Here is a 23,298-nt window from a genome sequence, read left to right as displayed (position 1 = left end):
CTCATGATTTAAAACACAATCTAAATAGAAATTGTGGGTTACATACAGGGATAGACACCAACTGTGTATTTAGGAAATCTATGTAACTGATTTTACAGGCTTTTCTGATCAAAGAGTGTGATTACAACGTTGTGCAAGAAGGGCATGTGATTTACAATTTTTTGCAAGCATATCTTATGTCCGTATTTTTAATAACTTGCCTGTAAGGGACAAAATCCTTTTGTTCTGCTTGAAGTTTCCTTAAAATCAGCTCTTTGACACTGTGCTCTATTCTGCTGGCCTCCTACTGCTGTGTGTCATAGTTAATACTGTGAATAACTCAGCTTGAGTTCAATACTCCTGGTTTTAACTATAAGTACTCTATGGTAGTAATTGTTTGCAGGTTTGAGTATCTTACAGAGGCCTACAGGACAGTATGATTTATGCCCATGCAGAGGGACGAAGGGAAACAAAACCAGCTGGACAGTTTGTAAAACAATTAAACACTTTCCATGGTCAGCTCTGCTATTTGCCATTTGGATAGCCCCGACTGGAATCACCTAAGAAAAACCATTACCTGAAAACAGCTTCCAATATTAGTTTTCTTCTCTCTATGCATTCTCTAAGTTGCTGTAAACATCCAGGACATCCATATATATACACATACACCCCTGGGGATGTGTGTGTATACATGCATGGACACCCATAGGTGTATATATACACCTATATATATATATATATATATATATATATTATATATAAGTGTATATATACACATATATATACACACACAGACGTGTATATATATATGGATACAGAGCTATGATGTCATCAGGAAACAACAATGCCATTTTTATTGCATTCTTAAGTATCGTGGAACAAGGGTATTATTATAGGCACACATCTCAACTACTCCTCCTTTACTACAGTCCTAAAGCTCATTTACCTGAGATCTGCATCTGTAAAAATAAAGTTCCATTTTTTAGCTGCGTGTTACAAAAGACTAAATATCAGCCCCACAGATATGAAATTACCACTTAATTTTGAGACTAATTTGCTACAAGTAAAATATTCTATCTTATAAAAAAGATACTGCTGAAAGAGATACATATTAAAAAGGAAACACGATTCTTAGAGGTCTAAAAATCTCCCTATGCCTTCCCACATGGTAATAAATTTATAAAAAATATTTGACACAGAAAATCTCCACAGAAATCATCCTGCTGAAATCACGTACCCTTCCAAGACACCCATCTTGCAAACGTTACATGGTTCAGGAGGGCAAGCTCCGCACAATGAGTATTTAATTCTCGTCGTCCCGTCGGTAGTGAATAGTTTGTATTTCCTGAGCTATGAACATGGCCATCTCTCTCGTGCCTGCAGCAATCACTCGGCAGGACATAAGATCCAGAGGTCCCCCTGAGGACAAGAGGATTAATGAGAAGTGTCTTAAATATAAGCCATGCTGTAATTAGATAGGGTCAGAAACACAAAACAACTTCATATGTAGCTTCTTTTGGGGTGGGAAGGACAATTCAACAACTCCTACACGGAAATTCCAGCAAAAAATTATTTTATAAAATTCTAGATACAGAGTCAAAGAATGCAAGAGGAGCAGGAGATGCCTAGATTTTTTCAGTAGCCAATAATAAATGCAATAAATAAATGCAACATTCCCCTCTTCTAGCAACGGGACAGAAATTCAGAAGTTCATTCAGCATACCCTTCTTAATCCACAGATCTTTCCACAGTATCCAGGTACTGATCACCAGTGAACCATTACTTTGAGATGTGCAACATCTAAATTAAATAATAATCTGGAGATTGTGCTGCCCTTTACTCCCCCTGAGTAGTTTCTAGTCATGTATGTCCAAACTGGTACCTCAGAGTCCTCCTTTCTCGGGAGGATGTCTCTGCTGAAATCTAATTGGAATGTCTGAGTGTACCTGCTAATCTCCTGGGCTGGTTCCTTACTGTAAGTACAAGGCTTTAAGGGAATTACTCAAAGTCTTGGAAATACAGTTTGACTCAGAAGACCTTTGATGTGATGAAACCTCCTGCTGGAATTACATCAGTGTGTTCTGAATAACCAGCCTGATCCCAGTGGAGAGCACAGACCTTTCTACAGGATATCTCTAGAAACGAGGTAGAGCCTCAGGGGTGGCACTGGACTGAGGTACCCCGAGGCAGCCACTCACTCAGTCCCCCAACAGTCAGTGGAAAAGCAAGGGCATTTTGCTCACCTGAAGTGTCTATCACAGTGCCACCTGCCTCTCTGATGATGACAGTGGCCGCTGCCAGGTCCCAGCAGTGCAACCCAAACTGGTAATAGGCGTCTGCAGCGCCGGACGCCAAGTGGCACAGGGCCAGCGTCGAGCTCCCAATGACACGGACCCTACACCCCACAGCAACACAAAGAAGAAAATGCTTTTGACTTCAGCCTATGTATACAACACACTTGTTGGAGTAATTTTTTTTTTTTTAATTACTTTTTAAAATGACTTTTTGGTCACAAATGTGGGACATATGCTGTACATACGCTTACCCATGTGCTTGGGCCTTGAGCAATCTCTCAATGTTACCAAGGAACAATTTCAATGTTGCAGGGTCACGTTTTGGACCAATTTCTGTTAAAATTAAGGCCTTCGAGATATCTGCAATGGTAGGGAGATGTTTCCATTAATTCAACAGCTTCCAGATAGGTTCCATAAATTTGTTTTTAAATTATACACTAATGGACTTTTCACACAAAAATAATTTTTACGTCCCTTTTTCTACTTTCTCATAAAGTGACAACTTTGCATAGAAATTCAAGACTAGGTTTCTCCTATCAAATGGTCTGTTCTAAACACACTTAAAAAAACAAAACAGGAGGATTAAAACCAAGAATGCATTCTTACATTCCTTCTCTTTCCACACATTGTTTTATTTCATTGACCAGTTGCCTTTTGGCAAATTCACTAATACTAGCAGTCAACTAAAAATAATCCAGAAATCTAGCAACTGCTAATGATGTTAATCTATCGATATTTGAAAACAGAATGGCTTTTGAATAGGGAATTTGAATGTAATTTGTTAACCAATTATAAACATTTGGGAATCCAGTAGGAGGAAAGCAAAGTTTCTCTCTAAATCACCAGTCACCTAGTAATAGCTCATTCTGGCATTTCAAAGACTGAAGACACTTTATGACTGAGAAAAAAACCCTTCTTATGACAAATTAAAGCAGTATTTTTAATAATAATAATACTAATAATAATAATCTGTAAATGTTCTATTTGTCTTGTGTTCAGCAAAGGCAATGCTGTCCTAGAGCAGATGGAGATACCAGCCTTGTGTAGAGTCAAAGGAGAGACTCACAGTGACTTGAGAGGTGTTGAAGCAGTCCTCATGTGAGATCTGAATACTGCCAGGCTATAACAAGCGTGTGCCAATGTAGGTGGAGATGGTTGATCATATTCCAAGTGTCCCTGCTCCTGCTGTGCCAGGTGAACTCAGAGGAGTTAAAGGGATGACAAAACTCAAAGGTTTAGTGGTTGAGAACTCACTGAGTGGGCTGTGTCCACTGCTAGGTGTCACCTCCTACTCTGGGCTAAAGGGTAGGAGGCATTCATTCAGGTAGGAAACCTCTGCCTGGTTCTTACAGCTACCTGCATAAGCTGAAAGTTCTCTGCACAAGGAGCAAGGAGGTTTTCAAAAGCAAATTAGGCTGGAGTGAGGCATCATTTAATTAAACAAGCTACCAAAGAATTTAGTATTGCAGATGAACCTTATGGATTCAAGCAATATGGTAAAATAGTTGGTGAGTAACAGATACGTAATTAGATTTAAAGTTACAGGGTGTCACAAATATCAACTGTAGGAACATGTATTCAACTGCTTCTTTTTAAATTATTGCTTTAAAACAGAAAAACGCCAATCCAGGCATGCTCTAGGGTATTTGTTGCTTAGCCACTACTAAAAATTCTGGATGGTGAAAGCAATCTGCCTTAGATTATTTGCCATAACAGACCCAATTTATAATCAGAGAACATTTAATGCCCATCTCATTGCTGAAATACACCAAGCATGCACACCATGCCATTCATGGTTAGGTTGTGACTGGGACAGTTATTCTTTTGAGTTATTAAAAATACTTCTAATGCAGAGACAGATCTCAATTTTCCTCTAGGCTATAGCTGGAAATTGGATGAACAGACTAAAGCAACTAAGAGGGAGGTCTTTGCTTAGAAAAAGGAGCTGACTGATCACAAGACACTATGAGATTTTGGGATTTCAAGATATGAGATAAAATTTACTGACTATTCCTCAGTCTGATAGAGGTAAAAAAAAAAAAAAATAAAAGGCAGGCTCGATAGAAAAGATTTAACGGTGATGTGGATAAAGAGGAAAAGATCAGTTCTGTTGAACACAGAAGATTAAAAAAAGAAAATACATTTACAGTATTAGCACATGTAAGGCCTGACGTGAATCTAAGCATGAGAAGAAAGTATCACTCAAGATAACAGGGAAGATGGATCCTTCATTTAAGTGTATCATAACCGCTTGAGTTGTCCATGGTGGACTCCCATACCAAATCTCTACAAAAATGGGTTTGCCTGAGCTGTGATTTCAGATTATTAAATCTGAACTATGAATGTATAAGTGTAGATCAACATCATACAACAACCACATTTCCTGAAAACAAATGGCAGCAAGTGACATGAGAGTTTAGATCTCAAACATGTCATGGTCACTTCAGTTCCATTGGCAGGTAGAGGGATACACAAATCTCTCTTCCAGGGTTGGTTTATCTCACTGAAGCCACAGCCCTTACAGAGCAACTGTGATTTAAAACACTCATAATATCAGCAGAAGTGAGATTAAAGCAGATCCAGCTTCACTGGTGAAAATTTCCCACCACAAAATGATGTATCTCAAAACAAAAGAAAATTTCAAAGCATTTGGAAGGGCGGAAGGTCTACTTCCCTTGCTATGTTCTAGACACCCACATAGACTGGATGTCTAGAGAAAGGAAGACAGAAGTGACATGTGCCAAATTTGTTCATTGCTCAGCTGGGAACCAGAACTCTCTGACTGCAAAAGCATGTGAAGCCATTTCCACAGTGGTTCATTCAGCCCAACTGGGAGTGCCCCCAGGTCTTCCATATAGTCTCTGCCAGTATGGTCTTCTATGGAATATTTGAGCACCGATAAAAACCTGATGTATAATCACTGATTAAAATCTTAGGGATTTAAGATTTACAATGACTTTACAATCTGTCTTTTCAAATATGTAGACCCCAGATCACTATTAACTTAGATGAATAGCCAAACTTCCCAAATTTTAGGTAAAATTTTGATGCAGGGATTTGCTTCAGCCACTAAAGAAATCTGTACGTCAAATTGCTTGAATTTACTGTGTTTTGAGCTCATTAAATCTCCCTTTGGGGTGAAATTTTTACCACCTCATGTGTGCAGTGGTACAGATTTTTGGCACATGTCTGCTTCTACTTACAACTGAGTGCTGTGCTCTCCTCTGCATTTTGATTAACTAAAAGAAAACTTCTCTAAATAATACCAAGTTATTGTTGTCTATAATCATTAGGTAAACAGACAGATCTATGACTTGGTTTACTGATAAAAGAATTCCATTCAAGCATTGGCAAAATGTCGCCGGCTATTTGTACATTGAAACATACCTCACACACCAGAGCAAGCTGTTATAAAACCCCTAATGAAGCATGCATCCTTTAATACACTGTTAACACATTTGCCTACAGACATCAAACACTCTGTGACGTACAAGTTCATTGGAAAAGAAGTGAATAGCATCCACAATAATACTCTGAATTCAATTCACCATTCCCATTGCATCTTGCTTATAAAAAGTTATGCCAGTGCTCAGCTGGAATGAAACTGGTGAATCTACACATTCTTCCTTATTTTAAACAATGGTTGTGAAGCAAAATAATTTAGGATTATTTAAATAGTTCATATTCAGATGTATATTTTAAAAAGAAAAGGAGGAAAGTGATTTTTCAGAAAAAAACAAACACAAAACAACAAAATTATCATGCAGGTGAAATACTTTCCATCAGGATAATGATGTTCATTATCCTAATGATGATTTGCAACAACTCTGAAACAAAATTAATATATTCCTTTTAGAGTTCTAACAAAATCTAGACCAACCTGTCTCTTTTGATACCTGAAGCCTTTTGTCATTACAAAATGCCCCTTGACCTCTTCTACCAGTGTATAATCGTTCTTCAGTGCAGTGGTAAATTACACCAAATTCAAGCTTTAAGATTTTGAAAAGGAAAGAAATGAATGCAACTCAAATTACTCATCATAAATATAAACAACTACTAATGGCAAAAAGATCAGCAATATTTTAATTGGTACACATAATAAAAATTACACTGATGCTAAAAAACTGGAATAATTTTACTATTACTGTGAGATATAGGTCATATAAAATTCAGTTTATAGAGAGAAGTTAATGCAATGTGTTCCTGATCCTCTAAATTCTTACTCACAGTTTGGTTCTGTTCACATTAGAATGGATTAAACACTGAGTTGTTTTCAAAAGTAATTGAAATGTTTTTACTGAAAATATGCAAGACCTCTAAGGCAAGACTCTGAATGCTTTGCTTTCACTGGTGAGCAGTTACTCCTTGAAGCAACCCCACTGACTTCGGCTGGACCACAAAGATCTGAGGCACCAGGATCAGTCAGGCATCCAAACTCAGGAGTCATGGCCCACTCTTTATTAACAGTGCACGCTTTTGTAGGCACCTCAGCTTTTGTGGTGCACTGAATTTGCCTGCCTTTTCAATCAAAGCAGTACACTCTAGTCACTTGGTCAAATCTTACTCTGCAAAATCCTTTTGTGAGGGTCTCCCGAAGTCACAGGACTCCAAGAGAAGGAGCTGGGACAGAAATACCCTCAATGAAAGCTTAAGAATGTGCAACAGTGGAATTTTTGTAGGGAGATTCTGTTTACCAATGAAAAGAGGGTCACACTTAGACCCTTGGTATTTAAAATTGTTATTACTTCAATAGGCTCCACCAAAAGACTTAAAAGCACTTTACAAACTTCAAGGGTCAGCTCTGAAAATAACTCCTAGATGAGTTATATTAGCATTGTTTAATTTAAGGGTACACAAAAATTAAGTGACTTGCCCAAGGTGTCAGAAGTTGGCCACAAGGTCAAGAAAACACCTCAGATGTTTTAGACTTCAAATCTTTTCCTGCTGCACTTGGTGTTCATCATCTGTTGTTCAGAGACAATTTAAAGGTAATAGACTGTCCTGGCTCCCTACCCTGAGGTCCCATCTAAACCAAGGGGTTTTTTTTTTGAAGAACACACTATTAATATACTCTTTCCCTAAAGACATCTGCAGGAATTTCTTCAAGGCTTATAATCAGGCCAGCTCCCTTGTGTGTACTTTGGCTCCTTTTCAGTTTACTTTTTTTTCTGCTTGTCCTATTTGGGAGATTTAACATAATTCTTTACTTTTGTTTCAGCTTTGTTTAGTTTACATAACCCAAAATATGCAGCATCAAAATCATGATGGTGTTTGAGAAAACATAAATATTAGAGAAAGCTGTCTGGTATTAAAATGTAGTGTTCAAAAGGACCTTTGGCAATGAATAAATTTCAGAAAAGCATGGAAGTGTTTCTCTGCAGTTTCCATGTTTGAAAAGTCTAACCAGACAAGTACGCAACATTATTCTGTTTAAATCAGTAAGAGGTACATCTGAAAACTTGGTTGTTACTGAATTCTTGCTGGCTTTGCTTAAAGCTATACATATATTTAAGATTGTGGAATTAGGCTGAAAGAGGCACATTCATTGGCAACTTGAGTAACTAGTTATTCCATAGATATATATCAAACTGTAAACCAGCAACATCTGGAGAAAAGGCACTAGAACAAATGAGTATAGCTAGGAAACTCAAAATGGCACATTGGAAGGCTAGGTACCTTCCCACCCTCACCATAATCAAGCTCTCATGTGGTAAATATATAACTATTTTACTGCGTTAAGAAAAGTACAAATGCAGATTGAATTAACTAGGTCCGTAATTATGCACTCTTCATAAAATCAGTTCTACATTGACTCCTTGCAGGAGTTAGCTTTCACAGATACTGCTAGCAGGAAGGAGGTAATAATAATAACACAGGAGCACTGGGATATGTGTTTAAATTATGAAAACGCAGCACTAAATTGAACTTATGGTTTTGTCTAACTAAACTTGCTCATATCAGCACTTCCTTTTTCTCCAAATAAACACAGTAATACTTATAATAATTCATAGAATTCTCTTTAAATTGCCAGTTTGCATAAGTAAGTTTTGCAGGACTGTGATTTTAAATTATTAGAATACGATCAGATGCATTTAAAAAGTATAGGAAAACCTGAGTAGTGACTGATTTTTTTTAAATTTTTTTTTTTTTTATTTAAAGTTCCCACACAGTTCTGAGACTTCTAGCCAGCTTTCAGGTGCCCATCCTAAAGAACATATTTCATACCTCTTTGTTAACAGCAAATCCAATGCTCACTGCCACTGTTGGAAATCTGTGAAAAATAAGAAATTAAGTAATACTGATGAAAAATCTCTCAGCTTACTCCTTAAGCAACCCCCTTAGGCAACAAAGCCCCACATGGAGCCCCGTAAGTTTACTTTACTTGTCAAAATGTACTTGACATTATACTATTTCTCTTTTGTAGGCCTCTTTAACTTTGTCAATTCCTTTTAAAATGTAAGTTAATATTGGAGAAGGCAAGAAATAAACTCATGAAGACATCACAATTTTTACACTGAACATATAGTATATTTAGGGCTGGTTTTTGCTTTAGTGTAATTGAATTATCCAATGTAAAAGCACTGATGTTATAACAAGTCATTGGTTTTAAGAGCGCATTTTGTTCAAGCTGTGCATCTGAGATAGCAATTAAGTAGCATGGAGATACCTTGCTGCTGAAACCACAATAAAAAGAAACAAGTTCCTCTATGCTCTCCTTTTTCAAAGTGATGATCATGTATTTAATTTGGTCTGTTTGACTATTGTATAATTATTACATTTTAAACAATGAAATAAATTCATTTCTTAAAAACACATTTCAGAAAGCATTTTCAAAGTCCAGAAAATACTGCTAGAAAGAGGAAATTTCACTTAATTGTATGAAACATCACTACGTGGCATCCCCCATCTCCCCTGGAATTCTGTGTAATTGCACCAAAAGTCAAGGAAATGATTAATTTTTGCTTTATGAAAGTTGTAGTTACTTTAAGCCGCTAACTATAAGGCAGGGTTTCTAAGCAGAAATATTATGAACAGCCATTAGTTTACAATGCCTCACACTTGAAAGGTGAATTAAAAGTTAATTTTTGCAGCAATGACCCCACGATTTCGTTCTGCGGCGGTGCTTTATAAATTCAGCACCAGTATCTCCTTGCAGCTCAGCTCTCACGCACGCAGTGGCCGCACTTCCCAGCAAAAGCGAGGCGCCCGTGTCTGACGCGGGGCGCGGGGCGCTCCTGGAAGGAACGTGTGGAACCCACACGAGGCGCTGGGCCAAGCGCCCTCACAGCACGGCCTTGTTCCCGCGGCGCCGCTCGAGGCCCGCACCCTAACGTGCCGTGGGTGCAAGCGAGCCAAGGGCTGGGAGCCAAGGGCAGAAACGCCAGCTCACCCTCAGGTAACGGCACTAACGCGGCATCCCCCCAGCGCAGCCCACCAGGTACCAGGAGATAAAGGGATGGCTCCTTCGTGTGAGCCAAAGGAACGAACCCACCAGGTTCCTCTTCCTCAGGAGGAAGGGGGGACCTGTGAGAAGCTACATTTTGAGTTTTGATGTGTTTCCCAGGCCGCTGGCCACTTACCTGTGCACAAAGTTGCACGTTCCATCAACAGGGTCAATAATCCAGGTCGGACTGTCGGTGAGGACACATTTTGAACCTGCAGCAGTGGATTCTTCTGCAATAAACCTGCATGTGGTGCAAGGGTAAAACAAGTATCCCAGACCATTAGCTTAGATGCGTGACTTGGAAAGTACAACCCCATCATTCTTGTTTTTAAGAGAGAACTTCTCCCTCTCTCAATAAAACATTCTTGTATAAATGTAAACGCACACACTGCTTTTTAAATTTAGGAACTGGTAACTTTCATAGAGACTTTGAGGGAGAGTTCTTGAATCTACAGCATACTATTTTATGTCAAAAAAAGAACTCTATGTACACTTTCCCAATATACCATTAAGGAAGCCATGAAAATGAATGCAGAAATGGATCTGAACTGGTATCCCTGGAACTCAAGGAGATTATTTTATGCAGAATATAATTTTACGGGCTAGGTCTGTCTCTTTCAGTAAGTAATATAAACTGCAAACTGTACCTGCTTCTCTTCTGCAGTCAGATTAAGTCAGAAGAAAATAATACACTCTTAGAAAATTCACACTCTTGTTCATATTTGTATTTTTTACAGTAATCTGACTCAGGAAATCAGGTTTACAAAGCTGGACTTTCTTTTTCCCATGACCCAGAAAAAAATAAACAAATTATTTTTTGTTTGTTTGTTGTTTGGATGCACAAGGCACAAAATGAAATCTGAGATCATCTTCTCTTCTGTTGTTCTGTCCCAGTTTCTTTTAGTAGTTTTTTCCTTCTTTTTCCCTGGGAAACGAACATCCAGTTCTGGCACATTTCCTGTCGACCTTAATTATCCCTGCTTTCCCATAAATTGCCCAACGTCTCTTTCTGTAAGAGATGTGTAGGTGCTACTCTCACAGATTTTCATAAAGCCCTATATGTACAGAAGGAGTAGAATCCAACTGCTAGTACCAAATCTTGCTGGTGGTTTCACATTTTTCACATTTGAACAGCTGGGAGTGATATTCAGAGTTTCTGGAAATGCTCGAATACAAAAAGCTTCTCTCAAAGACACAAAGAGGAAAAAAAAAAAAAAGGATAAAGTAAAGTGAGAATGTCTTTTGCAAAAGAGTCCATCCCTAGGACTAGAGTAGCAGCTATTCTATTTTGTGTCTTCAACCTGTACCTCAAGATTCCAGATACCACACGAAACCATGAGTTTAAAATGTTCTGCAGACAGCACAGGAGGAGGCTTCTTGAATTTTCCAAATGCTCAACCTAAATAGAAGCAGACTATTTTGATAGTATTATAGACCCCCAGCTGGTACGAAGATGGAATTAGGAAGTGTTGGTTACTATTTTTATCTCCATTAAATGAAACAGCTGAAGGACAAAGTGTTAGTGCACAACTGAGAAACAAGAAGGATTTGAACAAGTGTTTGAAACTCTCAGTTTAATATAACACTTTGCAGGCTCCTTGCTTTAAATATTCCATTATTTAGTCTTGTTGTTGCTGTATCACTTGGCTTTAGCTTTCACAAAACCTGTAATCAGCATCCAAACCCAACCATGCCTTGTCTATGCTGCTGAATGCAGAGGAGGTTCATCTTCTTGTAAGTGAAGCACCTTACATCCCAACGTAGATTATCCATATTCCATATTAATTATACCTCTGCTTCAACCCTCTGCCAGTTCCCCCAGCTGGAGCTTGACCTATAGCTGCTGTCTTGCCAGTCAAAGAAAGATGAAACGAGAACCTCATTAAAGACAGGAGTATTTCTGTGTAAGAGATTTGCCCTTGAGTATTGGGAGCCAGTCCCTCGCCTTTCTCTCACAGTGGGGGTGTGATGCTGCAGTCCCTGAGCTCAGAAATGCTAACCTTGAGCTGGGGCACAGCAGTGCCACTGATAAAATCTTCATGCTCAAGAGCAATTTTTCCAAAACAGATGTGGAACAAATTAGGTGCACATTTTATAAAATCTGGGCTAATGGGTAGCAAAAAAACCCTTGCTGCTATACAACACTGGGAAATGTGAGAGTCCTGCAATTCACCTCAGATGTCTTGCTCTGTGTCCTGTAGAAACCTGCAAACTAAGCAAAACACTCTGTGTGAAGTACTGGAATAAATTCTAGGAACAGCTTGAGAAGTGGGAGGGGTAGCCACCTCATTAAAATAGTTAATTTAATATTCCAGCCTGCCAGCTCCTCTGACCTCTGCTCAAATCTGGATTACAGTTTATTCCCACTGAAAATGAGTCTAGTAATTTTAGCCAAGCCTTAGACTACATTTGTTCACGGCACGGGGCCACTCTGAAATTTACTGCAGGAACAGCAGAGAAGCTGTAACCTACCATAATCTGCAGCAGGAATTATATCCAGTTGAGTACAGGATGGGGCTGCCCCTTACCTACACCCATATGGGGATTTGAGGACAGAATGATGGGAAGCTAGAGTTGGATGTCACCCTCTCAAACTCCTGTATCCTGATTTTAATGCCTTTAATAAAGGCCACAAGGAACACGAAAGATGGCAGGTTGTGTAATAATAGTGTGGGTAAATGTTGGGATAGCCTTTTGCAACCAGTAGCCCTGGAAGTCTGGCTGTGCCTACCCACAACTCAGGATCTATCTGAAAAAATATCCTTTAGAAAAGACTCACTGGGGGCACATCAGAGTACTAAAAAGTGAGCAAAGATTAAAAGTGGAGTGAAGTGTGAATGAAGATGATACATTCCACTTAACCAAGAGGAGAGAAGAAAAAAGAAACACTGGGACAGAATTACTTTTTGAATGGTTTTCCGAGTATTTCTCTTTACTTCTGAGTACACTTCCAGTATCTCAAGACTCCTAAGTGCCTCAGTGCAAATGGCAGATTCTAATAAGGTCCCTTTTAATTCTTCTAACACCTGAAGTCTGTTTTTGTTTCATAGGACGTAAGAATCAAGATGATTTAGAAGAAAAAGAAATAACAGAAATCTTCATTGCTGCTTTCAACAGCAGGTTACGGGAAAGACTGAATACAATATAAATGATCCTTTAATATTTTCACTGTACTTTAATTTAGCCCCTGACTGCTATTGTAGACTCCTCATTGCACATGTTTTAACCTAGTCTAGTTAAATTTAGTTTTTATCTATTGCTTAATCTAAACACATTAATTATCTGAACAAATTCTAAGCAAACCCAACAACCCCTATCAACAAAATTGTCTCGAAGAAATGGCAGTTCCATCATTTACTTATAAAGTCAGAAGTTAACTGTACAGAGTTGATAAAATCTGGGGTTTTTCCAGTTCCTAGGCCTATGCTGACCTTTTGTTCCTATTCTGAGTGTGTCTGGTGATTCGCATTTTATGGGAAATGTGTAGGTTTTATGTTCTCTGCCAGACTGCTCAAGGAAAAAAAAGCTAATGTAAGAGTGGAGATGAGAGAAGAGCACAGCCAGCAATAGTAGAAGGAATATTACACAAATAATAGACTTGTAAAGCCTGGCACTCTCTTTTGAGAATTGCAGCCAAGAACCACACATAATGCTGTACAACATGCTATCACATACAGCATGTATTTAGAAAGCCATATAAAATAGTATAAAATATGCTTTCTGCTCCTTCTTATGGTGGTGGTTTTTTGCCCAGCAGCATCTTGGACAATCAGATAAGTAGCTGAGCCCTTCAGACTTTCCTCTTTGTTCATTTCTGCACAGTGCTAAAATGCAAGGCTCATTCCCATCAGAGATGCCCACAGTTAGAAGGGAGTCAGACACTATTTAAGGGATACACAGGCCTTGCACTGGCTCTGCAGGAAAATGAATTTTATCCACTGATGTCAAATGTAGAAATCAATGGCAGTCTCCGCATCGAACCAAACCTGGCAAACTAATACAAACCCTCTCTCTAATCTGTGCATGAGCTGAGTTGTTATTTTCAAGTCAACCACAATAATTCAAGAGGAATTGACAACCTGATCTACTTTTAAAACCTTGGGTTTGCACCCCACGTAGTAATTTATAGCCTGTTTATGAGTAGGCATCAGATAATGATGATGATGACAAACAGCCCTGCTTCTCACTGGTCTTACTATAGAACACAAGGTAAATATCATTTAATACACTTTTACCTCTCCTGATCTGGCAAATGCATATGTGTGATGGCAACAGGAAAGGTCAGCAGGGTGGGACCTTAGCTAACATATATTTCTGCTACATTTTTATAGATAGCATTAGCATAATTCTTATACAGTAGGCAACAGACCAGTATTCTGAACATCATGGAGATCCACATGAAACCTTCATCCATGATGTCCCTACAGGGGAAACATTGCTGTTAAGTACATATATTGAGAAACATAGAAAATACAAAGTACTAAGTATAAAGAAATGGTACTTTTTAAAAATAGGAGTCCTATGAAAATGTCTAACAGAAATTGATTAATATGTAAGAAAGATACAGAGACATAAGAAAGATACACAGACTTTTAAAGTTCCCTTTAAATACCAATCAGATATGCAGCATGTAAAGGACAAAAAAAGGTCACTGATAGTTTCTATAGACACTCACCTGTGGGAGGGAAACTTCTCTTTCAGAACAGAAATAATTAAATTTTCCACAAAATGATCAGTTTCTGTCACGAGATCTGCTGCAGATGTCTTTGTGGACACTTGTTTTTCCTCTGTTAGAGCTTTCCTAATAATCTGAAACAGAAGTTCATAAATCAGATTTGTTGGGCAGTCAGCCTGTGCATACTAAAATAGTATCTTCACTGAAAAATATATAGCTAATACTGAAAAACAGCTGTAGGCCTAATTCTACCAGAGGCTGTTCTAATTTTTTGACAAAAAATATTTCTGAGCTAATGAGCATTCTTTGGGAACACAGCATTTTGAATCACTGCAAAAACCTCTCTTGACAGTTTAGAAAAGGATTAAGGCATACAGCTAAAGGAATGAAAGGATGTTGGTAGTCATCATGATTTAGAAAATTACCAAAAATATACACAAGATAAGAAAAAGCCTCAAGGCTCAGGCATTTTTCAAGGAAAGCCCTTTTTATTTACTTTTTTTTCAATTATTTTTTATTTTTTTATTTACAGGGCCAATACACCACTGTTCTCTTACTTTAAAAGATATGCGATATGGAAAATATAGTGGGTTTCCATTTTGCCAACAAAGACACATAGTTTTTTTGGGGGTTTTTTGTGGGCTTTTGGAACTTTAAATGCTGGCCACCCTCTGGCTCCTAAATAATTGCCATGTATTTAACAAGAACAAAAATTGAAGCTTTCTCTAGATATGAAACCAATGATTTAAACTGGAATTCTCTTCTGGAAATGTCTTTATCTGATTCTCCAGGGTATTACTGTTACAAACTCAAGTACAAATTCACATATGGGAAAACACTTAATGAAAGCTTTTCTCCATTTTCCCCTATTTTCTTTCTGTTTTTTTTTTTCCATCTTCTTCATTAAAAAGCAAAATAAAGGGACAGGATGAAAAAGGAGATTGCTTATTTTTTAATCAGTGAAAATAATAAATTGTTTGAAATTAACAAAAAACCCAAAACAACAAAACAAAGCAAAAATTTTGCTCCACTTATTTGTTTAGAATTATGGTATTAAACCCAGCAGCAACAGGGTCAATATTACAAGTCCTGTCTAAAATTTATATATTTCAGTTTCTTAACTAAATTTCCGTTGATCAAAGCATTTTAAAACCATTGAGAAATACTTGATAACCAAATAAAACAGTTCTGCTGCATTATGCATGGGAAAGGGAGCCAGAAACTCCCAAATGTCATCTCAGCTCTTGGTTTTCATAGTATAAAATACTATATTTAAAGGGTGTGCTAATTGTTCTGACAAGTAATGGATGTGGCTGACTATTGCCTTAGTATAGAAGGAATCTGGACTAATGTTTCTGCTCAGTGGGCTGTAAAACATCACTTGTGCCTATTTACTGAGCTTGTGAGGCCAGGTAGTACTTTTCAGTTTGAGGTCTTGCTAAAGTTCATTACTGTATCTCAAAATATTAACCACACCTTATCTTTTTACTCCTCTCAATGCCTTGTGTGGTTGTCTTGAAGGATTTACAATGGAAGCATGAAAGTGTAATTCCAGCAAGGCCCTTGGGCTCTTTTTCAGCCCAAAGCAAAATCCAAAACACTCTAACCACACTTAGCTGTGTATTCTAAAAAAACTGCTATGCTGATACCCTTTATTTTATTTGTTCTTCTTTACTTTCCTATTGTCTTTACTGATTGGAACTTGACAGTGAAATAGATGAAGAATGCTCTCCTTTTGACAGAGAAGGTTTTTAATTTCTTCTAAGCAATGCCACCTCTTGTCTTCTATTCGGTTTTACTGCTTAGTAGATCGAGATTTTTGCAGCCATTTAAATCAGTGGCACTGCTCAGCAGGGCAGTGAGATCATACCTGAGTCTTGCTAGAAAACAAAAAATGGAGATGAAAACTCTCTCCTGTGGATGTGCTCTGCAATCAGCTGATGTCATTGCAAGCTTGAAAACTTTATCTCTCCAGTCTGAGTACAACCCTTTGCACACCCCAGCTTCAAATTTAGTATTTTTTCATTTCTCATCTTTTACCCAGTTGCTCATGACCATTTTTAACTTTAACCTGGTCTGTTTCTCTGGTGGCCATTCCAGCCACTTTGGAGGTGGGAGTAGCCAAGGGTGTGCCTGCACTACGAAGTGGTGGCTGACAGTGCTCTCACCCATCTCCTCTGCGGGCCCACAACACGCATTTAGCATTTAGCAGCCCTGCAATGTGCTGCTTTTCCCCTCCTCTTGTGCAAGTGATATGTCAAGAGGAGAGAAGTCATGATGCTGGGCTGAGATCACCAGCCACAAATGGGCACCACAGCTGTGGAGACTCGCCCACAGCACGCAGGACGGACGGCTCTGATTCTGCCAATTCTCTGCCACTTACAAAGGGCTTGACAAAACGGACCCCTATGCATTTGCTCCAGCTTGTACAGGTATGCAATCCAAGCCAGAATAGCCCCATATAAGAATCACACTTCCTGCATAATTGATGAAAAACTTTTATTCTTTGGAAAATTATCAAACAGCTCAGAGCAGTGTAGAATTCAATTTCTGTGGAAAAATCCCTAAAAGTCACCTGCCTACAAAGGAGTATTTAGAGCCTGCTGCCTCAGAATATTTTGAGAGTGTCACTCAACTCCTCTCCTGCAGAAGCCTTACAAAAAGGTTTGTGGATACCTGCTGCAATTGCCTGGCCTTTCCAGATGGACATGGGGTTCCATAAAAGTTTCACTCTAGGTTACAGGCAGCAGGTAAGCAGAAACGAAAGGAACTACAGGATGATGAAATGAAAACAGCTGATTGCACCTTATCCCCATTGTACAATGAGACTGGCAATCAAGATGCTGTAATTTGGCTGTAAATGTACTTTACTAGACTTTATTCCTGTACTAGGGCTTGTCCCTAGATTACAGAGATTTTTCAGCAATTTCTAAGCAACTGATTTTTGGGAGCATGGTTATTTAGAGCAGAGCCATTTAACACTCTTAGCCCATGCTGCCCCTCCTCTAATGCAGATCTTATCCTAATACCCTGCTTGGGAGCTTTTGGGGGGTTATGCAAAGCAAGGGGCATTTACATCATTACATGGAGATCACATCACAGAGCTGTCCCTGCTCCCTCCTTCATTTCCTGTGGAGCAGGGGAAATGGAGACACTGGGGCTCAGTGCAGTCAGTCCTGGACTCTTCCTTTTCTAATGCCTTGGTTAAATTTATTCCAACAGAGGAGAATGAAGAAGACAGAGGGCCAAGATGCCTTTTCTCCCAATACTTGAGAGCCACCTACAGTAGTGCGCTCATGTCAGCTATTTCATTTCGCCATACTGCTTGCACTCACCATATACTTCTGGGAGATCCAAGATGGATTTTCTTGCTTGCAATACTGTCCTGAAATATTTGCCCACTGATAAAATCAAATGTCTAGATAAAAAGCAGTAATTCAGGGAATTCCAATCTGGTTTGCTAAAACATCTGTTCATGTAACATAGAAAATAGCCTAAAAATTTCCCCTGGGAGCAAATAACAGGGGAAAAAATCTTGGCTTTTTAGAATACCAGTGAAAATTTTGTCTTTTTTAAAAAAGTTATTTATTTATATATTTCTAATTTTTTTTTTAGTGGTATTCTGCTAGGTCTCTTACGTCTCATAAAAGTATTTTCCAGGAAAAAAAAAATAAAAAGAAAACAATGAGAGAAAAAGAAAAGAAAAAGTTTGGACTTCAGCATACTGTGTCCTAATGTCAGTTTCTTACTCTTATTTTTACCTGGATGCATATTTACTCATTTTGGTGAAGCTTTCCCAATTCTGCAATTGGAGAGAACTGTGCTGGTATTGCTCAGTGCTCTCAACATCAAAGATACACAGACTGGTCATGACTGCTTTTCTTGAGCAAAGTCATATCAAACCTATGGGTGTACTCTCATGAACAGAGCAAGCAGCTTACTCACAGAAAAAAAAAAACAAAAGAGAAGTTTGAAAAAGTGTAGTTATTTGTGGCCTTATAGAGTGAATTTTAAAGCAGGTCAATTACAGATGTTACAAAACCATGACCATTCTCGTTATGAAACAGCCATACATATATTAAATGAGAGCCTGTGATATTCCATGAAAGTAATAATAACTGAAGAACAGGATGGGCAAGAAAAGCAATGATTTTAACCCAGTAATAGAGGTTACTCTAGCAACAACACTTTCGACACATATTCAAGCATCATTTCTTTATTGGCCTTTTAAGTTTAGAAGAAACTATTCCAGAGTATAGATGCCTATCTTTTGGAAAGAACCTACAGTCATAAAAGACAATGCAATGCAAATCAATAAGCCAAAAGGGGAGACCAGAAAACTGTATTACTGGTTAACTTCTCCTAGAAATCCAAAATCTGGAAGTGCACATCTTTCTTTGGGCCAAGTCTCTTGTAGACATTTTCTAATGATTCCAACCCTTCCTAGCCTGCCACAGTCCTGAGAAAGGGAGCACCTTAGAAAGGGAAGCAGCAAAGTTTCATGCTGGGATGGAGACTGGAGCTGGATCTGGGGAGACAGAGAGTGCAAGATTTCTGGGGACAGAGGTGAAGGTGGGAAGATCTGGGGAATGGGAAGAGAAGCAGAAGAAAAAGATGAAATTGACTAGTGGAATCGACTGCTTTTGGTGATCCAAATAACCCCCATTTTTATAAATTTTCAATAAAAACCCAGTCCTACCAAACGCATGTTACACTGCACTTTTTGTCCTTAGCTCTAGTTTATTTTGGCAATAGCTGGAGGCAGACTGACACTTAAATAAAAGATACAGCCATGCCATACCTGCACCTTTTCCTCCAGAAGGTGCCTTTTGTAACAAAAAAGATTCCTTAACATGACCAAATAATTGGAAAAAAAAAAACAACCCAGTTTCCAAAGTCCTATTTAAACAACATCCTTGTCTGGTTTAAATTCAGCCTGACAAGGAATCAGAATATTTCCTGTCATTTACAAGGTAGCAATGGCAAACTGCGATTCTGGATTCAAGGATTAGTCTTATGGAATGTTTACATCTTCCAGGAAAAGGTGCTCAGCTGTGATTTACTGAGCAAGGGAAATGATTGGGGAAGCTTAAAGCTGCCTTCACAAAATGGTATTTTGAGAAATAAGGTGTGGAGGCTTGAGCAAGTAATGAGTCTCTCTTGTGAAATGGCTGGCAGAATGAGTGTGCTGGAGAAACTCCTGTTTTGAGAGTCTCTGAGAGCATGACCTGTCATCCTGATTTGGATTATCCATTTAGTCCCTGTATTATTAAAACAAGTCTCCTCTCCTCTGGCATTCTGTTCATCTGTGCAGTTGTTTTTTACTAAGGAGAAAATTATGTTTAATAACACACACTAAGGAAAAGTTATGGGTCTTGGACTCAAGATACAAAAGGGGGTTTCTTAAATCACAAGGTATAGGTACGAAGTCCATTTCAAAATAAAGCAGAATGGAAACATGAGAAAAATATATTTAATAATTGTTGAGGTTTGTGTTTTATCCAGTTTCTCAATCAATTGGCTGATCCCACTTCTTAGCTCTGTTAGACCTGGTGGAAGTTTTGCTGCTGCTGCACAGAGTGGGGTCAGGATATCTGAGATGTCTAACCTGCTTGTCAAAGCAAGTATCCGAAATAAGCTACTACAGCCCTTCACCACACGGTTATTTGTCCCTAGCAAGTGAATTTCGGCCACTCTGAAGACTGCCAGATCTAGCAAGAGAAAACCTCCTTGACACGGTTATTTTTCTCTACACAAGCTGCTGGAAAACAAATGCTGGCACCGAAGGATGCAACCTCCGAGGGCTGGGGCCTCCCAGGGAAGGGGCCCCCCGAAAGGATGCAACCCCCGAGGGAAGCACCCCCGAGGGCTGGGCCCCCCCCTGCCCCGGGATGGGGCCTCGAGGGAAGCGGCCCCGCGGCACGAGACCCCCGAGGGACGGGTCCCCCCAAGGTCTGGGGCCCCCCGGGATGGGGCCCCGCCGCCGCCATCCCTCCCTCGGCCGAGGGCTCCTCCGGCGGCCCGGCTGAGCGGGTGCCGAGCCCCGCCGCCCTCCTCCCCCTCCCCAGCTCTGCGCACCAGCCAAGCGCCCGCACGGCCCCTCCTCGGACCGGGCCGGGAGAAGGCTCCTCCGGCCGCGGGGCAGCCCGGCCCGGCCCGGGGCCGGCGCGGCTCTCACCTGCCCGGCGCGGCGCGCCAGCTGCGCCGCCACCTCCGCGCACTCCTTCCAGGGGTCCCCGCCGCCGCCCGCCGCCGCCCGCCCTTCCTCCTCCTCCTCCTCGCACGGCTTCATCGCGGCGGCCGCGCTGCCCGGAGCGGGGCCGGGGGGCGCGGGGGGCCCGGCTCCCCGCCCAGGAGCGCCCGCCGAGGAGGATGCCCTGGGCGCACACACCGCCCGGCGCTGTCACTGCGCGCCCCGGCAGCGCCCCGCCCAGCGCAGCGGGGCGGAGAGAGGCGGCCGCCGCGGTCAGTGGGGAAGGCGGGCTGGCTGCTGGGCGCTGACTTTAGGTGAGCCCGGGGGCGGAGGAGGGCCGGGAGAGGCGGGGGTACCGCGGAGAGCAGCGCCAGGGCCGCGCCGAGAGGGCGGGATGCGGAGGGCAGGGTGCGGGATGCGGAGGGCAGGGTGCGGGATGCGGAGGGCAGGGTGCGGGATGCGGAGGGCAGGGTGCGGGATGCGGAGGGCAGGATGCGCCGCCATGGCCGTGGCCGTGGCCCGGCCGCCCCTCATGACATGGCGCCGGGACCGCCAGGCTGGGGCTGGGGCTGGGGCTGGGGCTGGGGCTGGGGCTGGGGCTGAGGCTGGGGCTGGGGCCCTCCTGTTTCCCCCGGGATGAGGAGGAACAGGCGCGCTCCCAGGCCGAGCGGCCCCCGGCGGCTCCGCTGCCCCCGTGTCCCCAGGGCCATCTCGCCGAACGGGCCTGTGGGCCTTGCCGGGGCTTTGGGGGGAAGGCCGGTGGCTGGCATCGGTCATCTCGGGAATGAAAGGGGGAAAGCGGCCTCGGGAGTGGAAGGGCAAGTTCAGGTTTTAAAGTTCAGCAGCTTGTTAGTGCTTGGGAGTTCAAGTGTGTGGTAGGAAATACATAGCCCTTTTTGTTTTTCCCTTGTCTTCGTGTGTCATTTTGGGTTTGTCAAGGATGAGAAGAGAATTCAGAACCCACTCTTCCAGAATCTGTATAAACCAAATTGCCATGCCGGCAATGCTGAGGGATTCTGGATCCTCCTCTTAGAAGGAGGGCAGCCCAGGATGAATGCATGCTTATGCAATAGAGCAGCCAGACTGTTGTGCTTAAAACACCGAGTGAGTGTTGGGAACACACACTTTAGCTGTCAGAGTGAGGTTTTTCCAAATGACTTGTTCTGATGCACACTTGGCATTGAATGGGAAAAAAGACAGCCCAGGGACCGAGTCCATCAGCTTAGCTTTTTGAAAGAGGCGTTAGGTACATAGAGTGTATGAAATTTGTTATTGTCTTTCAGCACCTGCTTTGTGGTTGAGAGTTTCATTTTCAGGGATAGACTAGAGATGCTTTATTGGCAAACACATTTGCATGAAGGAAATTGCATAACACTACCACTTACTCTCTTTAAGTACAAAATTAATTAATTTCCTAGAGACTAGGCTAAATTAAATTGACTTAGGTATTCTACTTAATGTAACGGACCCTAAATCTAGATCTATTTTCTTTTCTTGTTTATCTTGTAGGACCCAGATGACTTTGGGATGAGAGGGACACTGCTGCCACAGGCAGTTCACAAAAAAGAATAGACACTTTTTAAAATTAAACACTTGGACCTTTTCCTTCTAAAGCAAGGGACTGAACTTCGTGGATTGTAGCACGAGAATTCAACTTCATTCTTTAAATTTCTAAGCTGCACTCTGGCAGTGGATGCCACAAAGACAGCAAGGCTGTCAGTCTACTTAGTGAAATATTTTTTAGTCCCCATTTTGAGTCAGAAAAAAAATAGTAACATACTCTGAGAAGGTGAATTGACTACTACACAAAGGGTAAAAGTTTGATTGAAGTATGAAATGATGAATTTTTTTTTAATAAATCCTCACCAAATGTTTGCTAATCTTTCTGCTGACTGGTTGTTCTAAGTAAATTGTTTCCTCCAAATGCATATCTGCTTCGTTCTTATGTTAGATTAGTTTTGTACTCCTACAAACACGGAGTATAATTTGAAATAGTATAGAACAGAACTGGTCTGGATTCTTCCTTAATCTGAGTTTCCTCTAGGTTTTGGAAATTTGTGCTTTTTATTGCTGCCATAGCATGAGGCATTTCCAGGACCTTCCCTAGAGTATTTCTGTGCAGGGCCAGATGGGTAAATATATTTCCTGATGAGATTTGTGGACTGCTGAGATGTAGACAGCTTTAATTTTGGTGAAAAAGAAAGTGTACAGTTAATCATGGCTTTGCATTCTAAGAAGCATCTCAGACCATGACAGAAGTGTTTTCTGTATTTTTCCTTAAACTACAAAATTTTAGTTGCTGAATTTACCAACAATAAAAATTCTATACCTATTTCTGAAACAGGCTAGATCCTATTCTGATGTAATGCAGATGGTTTCTTCCCGTATGCCTCAGTGCCTGGAGATTTGCTGTTATTAGGCTGCCACAGGGGCATTTGGAAGGCTGTTTAAGGCATGTTTTGAAAGCAGGCAGCGTGAATTACAATGCAGTAAGCAGGATGCACAAGTATCCCCACTGAAGGTATTTACAGAAAGTTACACACACCATCACAGAGAAGTAATGTTGCAAAGAGGGGGAAGTGCTCTCCTCAATATTTTTCTCAGCACAAGGATGTCCTCTTTCCAAGTGATGTCTGGAAAATAAGTATTTGGAGAGTAGAATTTCCCCAACCTTCTCTTCATTCTGGTGGTAGAATAGTGATAATAGGGTCAC

General features: G+C 40.7%; 1 protein-coding gene and 1 long non-coding RNA gene across 2 annotated transcripts; one reads left to right on the top strand and one right to left on the bottom strand.

The window, feature by feature from the left end:
• Nucleotides 1–1,155: 1,155 nt before the first annotated feature.
• IMPA2 (inositol monophosphatase 2) lies at nucleotides 1,156–20,699 on the bottom strand. Its single transcript, XM_086892910.1, has 8 exons — nucleotides 20,571–20,699; nucleotides 14,393–14,526; nucleotides 9,854–9,958; nucleotides 8,499–8,544; nucleotides 6,154–6,262; nucleotides 2,525–2,633; nucleotides 2,223–2,374; nucleotides 1,156–1,398 (listed from the first exon to the last, which is right to left on the bottom strand). The coding sequence occupies exons 1-8, from the start codon at nucleotides 20,682–20,684 to the stop codon at nucleotides 1,283–1,285; spliced, it is 885 nt and encodes a 294-aa protein (XP_086749036.1). The 5' UTR covers nucleotides 20,685–20,699; the 3' UTR covers nucleotides 1,156–1,282.
• A 111-nt stretch (nucleotides 20,700–20,810) lies between these two features.
• Nucleotides 20,811–22,466, top strand: LOC111924989 (uncharacterized). Its single transcript, XR_015287993.1, has 2 exons — nucleotides 20,811–20,899; nucleotides 22,095–22,466. It is a non-coding gene; the product is annotated as an uncharacterized LOC111924989 (long non-coding RNA).
• Nucleotides 22,467–23,298: the final 832 nt, after the last annotated feature.

Source organism: Cyanistes caeruleus, chromosome 1, assembly GCF_971803275.1.
Source record: "Cyanistes caeruleus chromosome 1, bCyaCae1.hap1.1, whole genome shotgun sequence".
Classification (NCBI taxonomy): domain Eukaryota; kingdom Metazoa; phylum Chordata; class Aves; order Passeriformes; family Paridae; genus Cyanistes; species Cyanistes caeruleus.
This window is presented reverse-complemented; position numbering and strand designations above follow the sequence as displayed.